Raw genomic sequence first — 12,342 nt, 5'->3', positions numbered from 1 at the left:
TGGGTACCCCGGCCTACTACTCTGAAAGATGTATGTGTGTATTAGTTGAATAGTACAGTGAATATACCTTTGTGTTAGTGTGTTCTTTGATGAATTGGTATCCTGCACAAGGTTGCCCCTGCCCTCTAATTGAAGCTGCTAGATGAAAGATGCATAATATGGACCCCCAATGAATGAAAAACAATAGATTCTGGGGTATGGCATTGCTGTTACCCTGTCTACTGGCTCACATTGCCTGTTAATTTTGTTTGTTTAATTAACATACCTCACTAAAATAATCTAAAATCTTAATATATACCTCTATAAAATGCAATGCAAGGAAGCAATCAAAAAACATAAAATCAGTTTTAATAGCAAAAATAATTTATACATGTACAGAATAATTTAAGGTTGCACAGTGCGAGACATAAAAGTAAAGCATTTTACACCTTAAAATTCAAGCTTTTACAGTTTATTTAAAATCAGTTAGTGCCATACTGGGTGCTGAGATGTTTTCCTCAGTTTAAAAATACATAAAACTTTTTTTCCCTTCTGAAGTCTTCCAATTGCCCAAAGGGATTTAATTTCACATATCACATAGTGTAATTAGAAAACAGCATTTCCATTATGTTGTCTTTTTACGTCTTATTTCTCATTTCAATTAAAATGTTTTTGTAAAACATATGTCAATAATGTTTCTGATGCAGATATAAATTGTTGTTAAACAATATTTCTTTTTTCTCAGTAGGTTGCTTTCATGGTGACATATGCACAACAAGTATGCGCTGCACCAATGAGCATCAGGTAATAATGACCCACTTTGACATTAAATACAAAATATATTCAAAGCATGATTTTGAACACTTCCCTGTACTGCAAGTTGGACTAATTCAGGCATACATATGATGGGACAGAACAGATTTACTGGAGATTCTGTACCTACTGGTCATTTATCTCACTGGTGCCCAGTGTATCCCAATGGCAGTTTATCTCCCAACGACAACTACGTTGCTCATTGCCTGGTTTACAGATGAGTTTAGATAAACAGGCCTGTGTGACTGCTTATACATCTGCTCTGTAGTTTGAGTGCAGCAGCCATTTTCAATCCCAAGTAAGGGACGACCTGAAACCAATCTCAGTTACAGTTCTGTAATGTGATCATCAAATTTAAAATGGGGGAACCATGTAAAAGTGTACAATATCTGCTCCTGCTGAAGGGAAAGCATGGCAGATTACAAAGATATCACTTGTGCATGTGGAATCAGCTCCATCAGTTAGGTTGCATGGATGTGTCATTTCTGTGCTTGGGGTGGATTTAGTCCCAAATTGGGTGCTGACCATGGCAGTTGATAAAGGCAAACCCAGTCTTGGCAATATGTTCATTATGGTAGCTTCTAAATTCCAGTTACTATGGGCCTTTCACAAGTTCCACATCCCTATACATAACTCACAGAGCAGTCAATGGTGGATGAGAAGGAACAAGTTTTTAGCAGAAGGCAAGTGATGGGTCATTTTTCACTGGCCATATTCTGAAATGATAAAATTCTAGTTCTCTGTTGTACAGACTTATATAATGTGAAGACGTTTTTTTAAATAATCATGCACCTACTCAAAGCATACTAAACATATAAAAATGCCTGTTAGTTTCAGTTTTAACTTGGAGTTTTTAGCTGGATTCTGTCACACATGAATCTCAAGTTGGCAGCAATTTAAGAGCAAAATCTGTGCTGCAGTCTTCTTTCACACATAAGCATTTTTTCCATAGAAGGAGCCATCAGCGTTGGTCTTCTCTGGCTGAGAAGCCTTAGCAGATAATGCAGTGGACTTTGGAGGATGGTATCCATATGAATAACTCCTGAAAAAGAAAATGATTGGTACTTAGTTTATTGATGTTTGCACTGAAAAAGATCACCTGCATTAAGATGTGTTAATAATATATAAACATTTGCATTAAACTGCCTATGCAATTCGAGTAATCAGACTTCGTAAAATAAATAGATGGGTAAAACAAAGGTGCAATTCATGCAGTAGAGTTGAGTAATGCTCATGGCTACCAGGAGGTGGCAGGCAAGTTCCATCTAGGCTCCCGTTTGTGCGTTGACTTTTACAGACCCTGAAGATCCGGACCTTTGCGTGCCTCAGTGGGCGGAGCATCGCGTCATACACAGGCCAGCCCACCGTATAATTCATAGCGTTTAACTGAACTGAGACTTTCACATTCTTACACGTTTCAGAAGTAAGAAGAAAACTCGTTCTAAAACCGAAATAAACTTTCTTTCAGCTTTTGTACGATCTCTTTTTATTTTTGGATCAAGGATTATTTCTATTGTAAACTGACATCGGTCGACTGTCTGGGATCGGTTACTGAATTTTAGTACGAGGATTTGAGAATATTATGTTATATTTTACAGTAATATGTATTTTTTTCTTATTGAGGAAGGTTTACTGCCTTCAACAATAACTTCTCTGTCCTGTGTGGTCCCAGTGCCAAAGAAAGATCATTAAAGTGATCCCAAGCATTTCAGACCAGTTGCTCTTACTTCATACATCATGAAGACATTTGAGAGGCTGGTCCTAAAACAGCTAAGACCGCTGGTTTCAGAACATCTGGATCCTCTGTAGTTCAGACATAATATGTGTGGAGGATGCACTCATCTTCATGCTCCACAGAGCCTACTCTCTCTTGGACAAAGCTGGCACCACAGTCAGGTTAATGTTCTTTGACATTTTCCAGTGTGTTTAACATCATTCTGCCTCATTGACTGGGGAAAAGCTCAAGACTTTGCATTCTGATGCCTCCACAATCTCTTAGATCATGGACTACCTGACTAACAGACAGCAGTTTGTGAGGCTGCGGGACTGTGCGTCAGAAATGGTGGTGTGTAATACAGGGGCACCTTAGGGAACTGTCCTGTCTCCTTTCATGTTCACCCTCTACAGAACAGATTTTCAGCATAATACCAGCGCTTTCTGTGTACAGAAATTTTCAGATGACTCATTCATCATAGGCTGCATTAATAATGAAGAAGAGTCAGAGTACAGGAAGGTTGTGGAGTGGTGGACTTTGTCTTATGGTGCAGGGACAACAACTTGCAACTCAACATCAGCAGGACAAAATAGCTGGTGGTGCACTTTAGGCGTGCCAAGGAGCCTCTGAGACCTGTCACCATCCAGGGAGGAGGTAGAAGTGGTGTAGAACTACAAGTACGTATGGGTCCATATAAACAACAAGCTGGACTGGTCTGACAACACAGTGATACTGTATAAGAATGGCCAGAGTAGACTATTCTTGCTAAGGAGACTCTGGTCTTTTGATGTGTGCAGCAAACTGCTGAAAATGTCCCATCAGTCCATAGTAGCCAACGTGGTATTCTATACTGTGGTCTCCTGGGGGAAGCAAGCTAAGTTTAAAAGAAGCAGAATGCCTGAATAGACTTATCAGGAAAGCCTGCACCATCAGAGGATGAACCCTGGACACACTGGAAGCTTTTGTAGAAAAGATGATGGGAAAATTGGATCCCCTCCATCCCCTCCAAGAGACAATCTCTTGGAGCACTTTTAGCCACAAGCACATTCCACCACAGTGGGCTAAGAAGCACCTCTGGTGGTCTTTTCTGCCCAAGTGCTCCCGGGGCACTTGTTTAGTTTATTTTGAAATACCATTTTAAAATATCGAAACAACATAAATTTATTTATGTATCATTTTTATTTACATGATTGATTGGCTGCATTATTTGTCATGTGAATCTGTATCCTTGTTTTTATGTTTCTGCTGCTGTATACATAAAAATTTCCCCTTGGTATTAATAAAGTTTATCTAATCTCTCTAATCTAATCCTATTTTGAATCTTTCTCCTGTTTCTTTATCTGCATGGGATTTGCAGGTTCTCCCCATGTCTTTTGGTTATTTCTTCATTTTCTCCAAGTATTATTTTTTTTTTAAACATATTCCAAACTGGCTTCAAGTGCAGACGTGTGTGTGTGTGTGTGTGTGTGTGTGTGTGTGTGTGTGTGAGCCCCTGCAAAAGGCTGGTGTCCCACCAGGACAGGCTCATTCCATGTTTGTTGTGAACCACACCAACTCCCTGCCCGCACTTTGTGACAACGATTTCAATTACAGGAGTCTGAGAATATTGCATTTCTCTTGATACAATGACACATAATACTATGTGGCATCACTAAGACATTGATAACTTTTTATAATCAAACTTTTTAAATATAAAATTAAGTGAAATACTCCTGTAATCAGTGCTTGAAGTGGGCCAATTTATACTTAGAGAACTGGCAATGTTTCGTTAAGGGCTGGCACTCAGCATTTCATGGGGGACCCCCGGCCCCTGCTCTTCATCAAATGCTTACACGTTGCCATAAACAGAGTATTGTCAGTAATTTTCTCCCACTTCAAGCACTGCCTGTAATTGATTGTGCCAGACCATGGTCTGCTCACTGCTTTGTGCACAATGCCTTTTTTGGGGGAGTCTCCACCGCTATGTATGGGAGTGTCTGCATTAGCAAAATAAATAATAAATAGCGTGATTTTTGAAACTATGCATTCAGTTTTCAATTATAGAATTATAACTGTTTAAACATTTGTAGAAGTAATGGCAGGGTCATGGTGGAACTGGAGCTTTCCCCTGCATCATGCAGATCTTAAAATCGATTTCTGTAAATAATCGAATGTTTTACATAATACAAAAAATTACCATGTTTTGCTTCTGTGGCACACAGAATACATTTAAATTGTGAAATTTTGTGTTTTTTATTTAAATAAAGCAATAAAGTATAAACTTACGGGTACTTGTCAGATGATCCCAGTTTACAAGAGCAAACAAGACACAGTCCTCCAAAAATGGCCATTGTGCCAGCACACCATCCGATATACAGTGCAGGGCCGATTTCATACCTGAGTACAGAGAGTTTGTTGTTAGGATGATTAAAACAGGCATACTTTTTAAATAGAATCTAATTAAATCAGAAATCTAGGTTATTGGTGAATCAAAAAAATAAATACATGAACAAACTAACAACTAAACAGGTACATAAGTAAATATGTGAATATTAGTAATGCAAAATATTATGTAGACATGTTAATGGCAACAAGTACTTCAAGGTGTGTCTTGTGAAACCTTTTAAAAAGTGTTTTCATATTTTTGAATTTATATATATTATTTTTTGTATTACTTTTTTAACTTTATTGTACTTTTAATTTATTTTTATTTACAAAACATGTTTCAGTGCAAGATACAGTAATTTTATTAAATGTTATGTTTTATTTAGTACTATTGGTAATCTTTAGTGTGCTGTATATCAGTAGGCTGCAAAATACATTACTTAAAATAGATAACACAGTATTTTGTATTCAGCAAATGGACTGAAAATCATCAGTAATGACAACTTACTTTATCCCTGGGTATAAAGGATCAAAGAATTCCCTTGTAATGTTGAAGGCATACCAAGAAATTGCTACCATTGCACAGAGGCCTAGAAAGAACAAAAAATACAATTTAGACCACAACTGTATAACTTGAGGACATAACTGCATTTAAAGTAAACTAAGAAAATTGCATTTTTTCAGTAAACTTTAGATTTTTACTTTTTTCATATTTCAGTATTTGAATGAAATTTAAAGTTATTAAATGATTCGGATAATAAAAATGTAGAGTTAAAGATAAATTGATAAAAAAATGTAAAGTTAAACATAAATTGCTAAATAAATAAGTAAATTAATAAAAGCTAAAATGTTCAGACAGCAGCCCCCAGCCCCCCTGACTGGACCGAGCAGATCTGACATTGCTGTTTTCTTCGGTCTGCACTAAGCATGCAGACTTCAACACTTGTAAGAAGGATCACGGTGAGAGGGGGTAACAGAGGTTTGGGGGCAATTTCAAGTTAGGCACACAAGTAGAATCTTTGGTGGACAATGCTATACTTCCTGTGCCAACCCCTTGATGGTCTAAAATTGTTCACTTCTTATAGTTCTTGTTTCGCCCCAAAAGTCACTTTAGGAACCGTTTGACTCGTTGACAAGGAGCAGGGAGTGGTGGAATGCGGGCTGTCTGTTGAAGTACATGGGGGTTAACTTACTAAAATATTGACAGCATTTAGTGTGTTTAACTACTCTTTCTAAAGCCAGCATGACCTTGAATAGAATAATCATTAACTCACTTGGGAATCATGGAAATTTAAGAAAGTAAGATATGTATTTATTTTTTTTTATAAAATTATGTTGAAGATTTGGAATGACTTAGCGTTTTACTTTAATTTGCTGTTATAATCTTACCTCCAAGTATGTATAAAACTCCGCCTACTCCCGCAATCCTTCCTTTTACGGTGTAATTGTCTCCGCCTACTTTCGTGCACTGCAGCCCGATGAGTGCAGCAATGGATCCAAGCACTCCCATTACGATCGCTGCGATCATAAGAGCACGACAGGCCTGGATGTAACCTTAGGAAACACAAAACAAAAAGAACAGAAAAAAATTGAAACCGATAAACAAAATCTCAAATCATATGGAAAGAAGATGAATCAATATCCATCCATTCATTATCCAACCCGCTATATCCTAACTACAAGGTCACAGGAGTCTGCTGGAGCCAATCCCAGCCAACACAGGGCGCAAGGCAGGAAACAAACCCAGGGCAGGGCGCCAGCCCACCGCAGTGGATCAATATTCTTGCGCATTTCATTTTTTTTGTTTATGCTGTTCTTTATATATTTTATCTTATTATACCTAATAATCTGATTATGGCGGACCCAAAGTATTGGTGTTGCTATCAGTAATTTATTGTTTTTTAATACTACTTATCACCTTTTACGATAAACTTTAGCTTAATCATCAATATTTTCTTATTAAATTTGCAACAGAAATAGTCATAGGGCAGTATATGAAACAAGAATGCATTTAGATAGTTGCTATAAATAGCACTTGTTTCAGAATTGTAATTCTTTCACATGCACTAAACTCATTGCCCTTAGAGGCAAAGTTCGAAAGTGGATAATCAAAAAACAAACGACTTGTTCTCAGTCCCCGCTGTTTTAACAGAAAAAACATGGAAATGTTTAATGAACAAATTGTCCACTTTGAAAAGGCAAATCATTGTATTGTGGATCAATATCAACATAAACTATCGACTAAGTGTAACGTTCCGCGCAATAGTGATTGATAATGTAAATCTGTAAATCACTTCATACATACTTTACAGTAATACAAGTTCAAATAAAAGCAATAATCTAACTAAAAAGAGCATCGATAGTGGTAGAAAAATACTAAAAGAGTATACTTATACTATATGATCAAATATTATATAAAAAATATTATATAAAAAGAAGATAACTTTAAGGTTTCTTTCTTTATTATAGTTATTTTTTTTATTAATTATAACTTTACATGAGAAGAATTCTTGCATGTTCTAAAGTCGAACTAAAATAAATGTTTACTTTTTAACAAGGGAGAAATGTTTTTTTTACTCCACGACAATATTATACAACAAACACACATATAAAATGAAGGGTTTTATCCACACAGTACATTTAATAGAGTGTATTTCACATTTTGAAAGTCATTTTCTCACATTGGCATTGTAAAAATAATAAAGTAAGTTTATTTCTGTCTTTGATGAATGCCGATATTAATGTATTATTTGTGAAATATCTGGTGATATGTTTGCAGTTCATTAACGAATGTATGAATTGCAGTAAGTGACAAATATTACGAGCCATTTTTGTTCAGAAATATATTATTGCTTTAAATATTCAATAAAATAGCGTTCATGTACCAGAGGTCTGCTCAATTCACATCCACTCACCTGTTACAGAGCATGACCAAAATAAATTGTTTGACTTACAAAGCTTCGAATCAGTACATAAAAGAAAGAAAGAAAGAAAGAAAGAAAGAAAGAAAGAAAGAAAGAAAGAAAAAGCTTCGCGTTTGAATTATTTTTATTTAAAAAAATGTAGCATGACACTAGTACAATCAATACGGAATTTTGTTTATCGGGCCCTTTTCCCCCACTTTACTTACACGGTTGCACATTCTTCGAGACCGCTGGCTTATTAGCACTGCGTACCCGCGCACCCTACAATAGCGCTTTCCTGTTGAATCATTTGCTATAGTCATGCATACATTATGTAGTACTGTCATCGGATGTGCATACGACCGAACTAACACACTTCCAGTCGCGCGTATATTATTTGTATGCCACTTTGAATACAAGAGTCTGACAAGTTGTGCTGTAAACCGTAAACGCAAAATGTACTTGAATCAACCCTGCGTGCATACCTGACAGTGCTAACAGCGATGGGAACATCCAGCAGTTAAAGCCACCTGCAGAGTCAGTTGCGCAGCTCATCCACAGGTTCTCGTAGATCGTGCTTGTGGTAATGACGCTATTGTGCACAGTTGATACTCTCCAGGATGAATTTCCAAGAGAAATCCCAAGTAAGAAAGAAGCGATAACCCCCAGCAGTAATCCCAGTGCTTCTACAGCGGAGTTCATTTTCTTGTCTATGCTATTGTCTGCCTGTCAAATAAACTTAGGGTCAGTTGCTTTCTGGATTCTCGATGTGACCAGTTTCTTACTACTGCCTTATCGTTTGCTCAGAAATGATTTCAGTTCAAATGTTTCAGTTAGACTGCAGGCCTAAAAATAAATATAGTTGTTCTTTAAATACTATATTATTTTAGTTTCCTCTCTTCGCTGGTCAGCAATTTACTCTGATATGTCTGTCTTTCATTCCTCATATCTTACTAAGTGCCAGATTCACACTCCATGTAGGGCACTAAATTTTCTTTTCCTCAAATCTAGTAAAGGTGGTTTTCTGCCGTCTGTAGCTGCCTGCCTCGATGAACACTCCTCTTAATGGATTTCCTTCTACTTTGCCCTTTCACAGTCTGAGTCCGTCTATCTGTCTCTGCCCTGTGAATCCTTCTCATTGGTCTGATCCTCTCTCCCTGGCTTTCTATCCTTTCAAATACACACCCTCAATGCAAATGAGCCCATTTCAAGGCCTCAACAGCTGAAGCCTGCATTTTAATCTCATTTTTGACAAGTTATTTAGGATCCACCTACCAGTGCTTTGTACAGCCTCCCTGTATGGCTAATGTTTCAATGTGGGAAAAAAATTGACAAAAAAAGAACTATACCCTAAATGTGATTAGGAAAAATGTGGATGGAGGACTTCTGTCTCGGTAATATTGTTTATCCAAAGCTCAATCTGTTCTTTTTATCTTCTGTATATTAGTAACAATAATCATTCCATGTAAAAAGTTATAGGCTTTAAATTCCCCATAATGAGAAAAGTTCTTTGTGACACATTCTTTGAAATTAATTTTAGAATCAATTGCAGTTTGTCACTTAACATTTTACTTTTAGAGCAGTTATTGGTACCATGGTAAGTGAAGCTGCCTCACTGCTTAAAAAGATTGGGATTGAATCATTTTATGGTCATCTGTGTGGAGTCCATACTACCTCCCTGTTTCTTCATGGGCTTTCCTTTCAAGTCAAATCAAATTTTATTTATCTCATGCATTTATACACACAACGTAGTGAATTGCCTATGGTAAACTCCAAGACTGTGCATTAGAAGAAGAAGAATATAAAAGGTAATGAACATTAAATGCATGTCACATCTCAAACCCAGCATATGTGCGTATGAGTGTGGGCATGAGTGGGTTCTCTGATGGATTGCTGTCCAATTCAAAATTAGATTCTGCCATCCATGCAAATCACCCCTCTGGCTAGCCATCCATCCATCTATCTATTCATCCATCCATCCATCCTACCATCCATTCATCCATTCATTTTGTCTAATCTGCTTATTCAGGGCAGGGTTGAGGGAAAGCTATAGCCTTTTTCAGCATCCATTGGGCACATGTCAGGAAGAATACATGGACAGGACACCAGTCCACAACAGGGTGAGCACCCCCAAACCCCACCGACCAAACATTATAGGGCCAGTTTAGTAACACCAATTAACCTAATAGGCATATTTTTGGACTGTGGGAGGAAACCAGAGATAACGTAGGAAACCCATACTGTTGTATTTAAGTAGCTTAAAGACCCAAATGTCATCTTTGTATTAAGAAATAAAGCAAGATTTTCAGTCCTTATGTTAAAGTACTCCTGTGATTGTAAAGAATTTCTAAATTGGAAGCCATTTTCTTTTCCTTAATTGATCTCCTTGTATAATTTGATTTGTTAGTTGTTCTCATCTTGTTACTTGTATAATGCATAAACTTATTATTTTAATTTCTCTATGAAATATTACCTGATACAGAACTTAAAGGACATTAATAGAAAAGTGCAGATAGCCTTAGGAATAGACATAACCCCTACACTCTTAAAAATAAACATGCCAAAGCGGTTCTTCAGACCAAAACCATAGTGGAACTGTTTGTGGTTCCAAAAAGAACCATTCATGTGAAGGTTCCAGAAAGAACCTTTACAGTATTTATTTACTTTTGTAATAGGCTCCATTGATAATGATGAAGAGATGGTAAGACATTTGCTATGCGTCCTGATTTTAAAAGTACCTTTGCTTCATAAAATAATACAGGCTAAGGGTTTCTTGGTCTGTTGGTGTCCTGCTATGCATCAAATACTTATTTTTTGTCCAAATATTACAGGCATTTTTTTAAAGCCCAAACAGCCAGTTCCATTAAGAACCATTCACAGATTTCAATGGTTCTTTCTCAAGTGCTGGTTTTACAAAGAATCACACAACCCAGTAAAATGCCATTAAGGAACCATTATGTTTAAAAGTCTACCTCACCATTCCTGAAGCGTTCATGTACCAGAGGTCTGCTCAATCCACATCCACTCACCTTCTACAGAGCATGACCAGAAGAAATTGTTTGACTTACAAAGCTTTGAATCAGTACATAAAAGAAAGAAAGAAAGAAAGAAAGAAAGAAAGAAAGAAAGAAAGAAAGAAAGAAAGAAAGAAAGAAAGAAAGAAAGAAAGAAAGAAAGAAAATCAGAAGGCACGCTTCTATTTCACTACAGTAGTTGCTTGAGTAGATTGTATTCTTTGGTCCAGAAGAACATAGTTGTGGACAAATAATCAGCAGATATTGTTGGAATGACCAATGCATCCTACCACACTCATCAATTATTTGTCATTATACTACCTTTGTCATCAACCAAATCTAAGTAAATTAAACAAAGAACAGTGCAAATCATTGATTTTAGGACAGCTCAAATACATTCAAACTTCTGATAGAAACGTCTGTTGTCAAAGTGACTATTTCTAACACATTTCTGAATTAAACTGCATTTAATTTTCACATCTGAGTTTTTTCAGGATCATTGGGAAGAGGAGCTTATTCCCACAGCATCAGAGCAGTCAAGGAGGGTACACCAGTGGACAGCAGATCACATTTAAAACATACATCTAGACCTGTTTAAGATACAGGAGGAAACTGGAATACCAGAAGAAACCATACACAGAGACAGGGTGATCCTGCAAACTCCATGCAGGCAGTGACTGACTCGATAATGGAACTCATGTTACCTGAGAGTTACCAGCGCTTATGTCTGCCCACATCAAATAGTTCAAGAACTGCCACTCATTGAGAAACCCATTGATTGAACGAATGACAGAAAACATGTTTTGCATGTTTATTTCAGGAACAGAATGAAAATCGTGGGAAAGTAAGCAAGCCATTTAACTCTAAAGAAATTCCTTAATTTAGCAATATTTGACTTGTTTTCCTTCTGTTTATAATGATGTAATGCTGGAGGTGGTGGTTTTAAAAATTCCTTCCTTCAAAGCTTTTGAAAACCTAAACCTTCAAAACAGAAAATGTCTGGGATGTGTATCGTAAAGAAATGATGGTCCCGGGATGCCTTTCTTCCCTGGTATTTCTTGCATTGCTTCTATCCTTTCAGAGGAAAAAAATCAAAGTCAAATAATGAAGAAAAAATCACCATGCATGTTACCAGTGATTACACATACGACTACTACATGTGATCAGAAGAGGAGACATCATAGCCTAATTTTACATGAAAAACACTTCATAAAATGAATTATTATACAGTACTATCTTCAGACGAGCTGAAAATGCAATCAATGGTTACGCACACACTCATTTGTGTTAATTTACTGCAGCTATTTAAGATAACTTCTTCTTCTACTTTTTTTTATACAGATAATCCGAATTTCTGGAGAAAATCAAACTTATTCACTGGGTGAATCAGAAATACTTGACCAAACAGGGACAACCTGTTAATGGACACTTACTCTCTTGAACCTTCATCATATCCTCCTATAATGCAATTTTGTATAAAGCCATAAAAACACAGAAATCCATCTTTTCATTCTTGCATGCGCAATTTGCGTTATTTTAGCATTTACCTTTTCCT

At 36.7% G+C, this 12,342-nt stretch overlaps 1 protein-coding gene across 2 annotated transcripts in view; it reads right to left on the bottom strand.

Annotated features, from left to right (window-relative positions):
* Positions 1 to 329: 329 nt before the first annotated feature.
* Positions 330 to 12,342, bottom strand: part of LOC114648972 (claudin-15-like) — a 29,236-nt gene continuing 17,223 nt past the window's right edge. The window contains exons 1-5 of one of the 2 annotated variants that reach the window (XM_028798337.2): positions 8,259 to 9,100; positions 6,260 to 6,424; positions 5,379 to 5,460; positions 4,772 to 4,882; positions 330 to 1,834 (exon numbers count right to left, since the gene is read on the bottom strand). In XM_028798337.2, the coding sequence (XP_028654170.2) occupies positions 1,720 to 1,834; positions 4,772 to 4,882; positions 5,379 to 5,460; positions 6,260 to 6,424; positions 8,259 to 8,475 (690 nt within the window). In that variant the 5' untranslated portion in view covers positions 8,476 to 9,100 and the 3' untranslated portion in view covers positions 330 to 1,719. Of the gene's footprint in view, positions 1,835 to 4,771; positions 4,883 to 5,378; positions 5,461 to 6,259; positions 6,425 to 8,258; positions 9,101 to 12,342 lie in introns of those variants that run through there. The other variant, XM_028798336.2, reaches the window with a different exon arrangement.

The sequence above is a fragment of the Erpetoichthys calabaricus genome, chromosome 3 (genome assembly GCF_900747795.2).
Source record: "Erpetoichthys calabaricus chromosome 3, fErpCal1.3, whole genome shotgun sequence".
Lineage (NCBI taxonomy): Eukaryota > Metazoa > Chordata > Cladistia > Polypteriformes > Polypteridae > Erpetoichthys > Erpetoichthys calabaricus.
The sequence above is the reverse complement of the archived record's forward strand: the minus strand, read 5'-3'. Positions and strand labels throughout refer to the sequence as shown.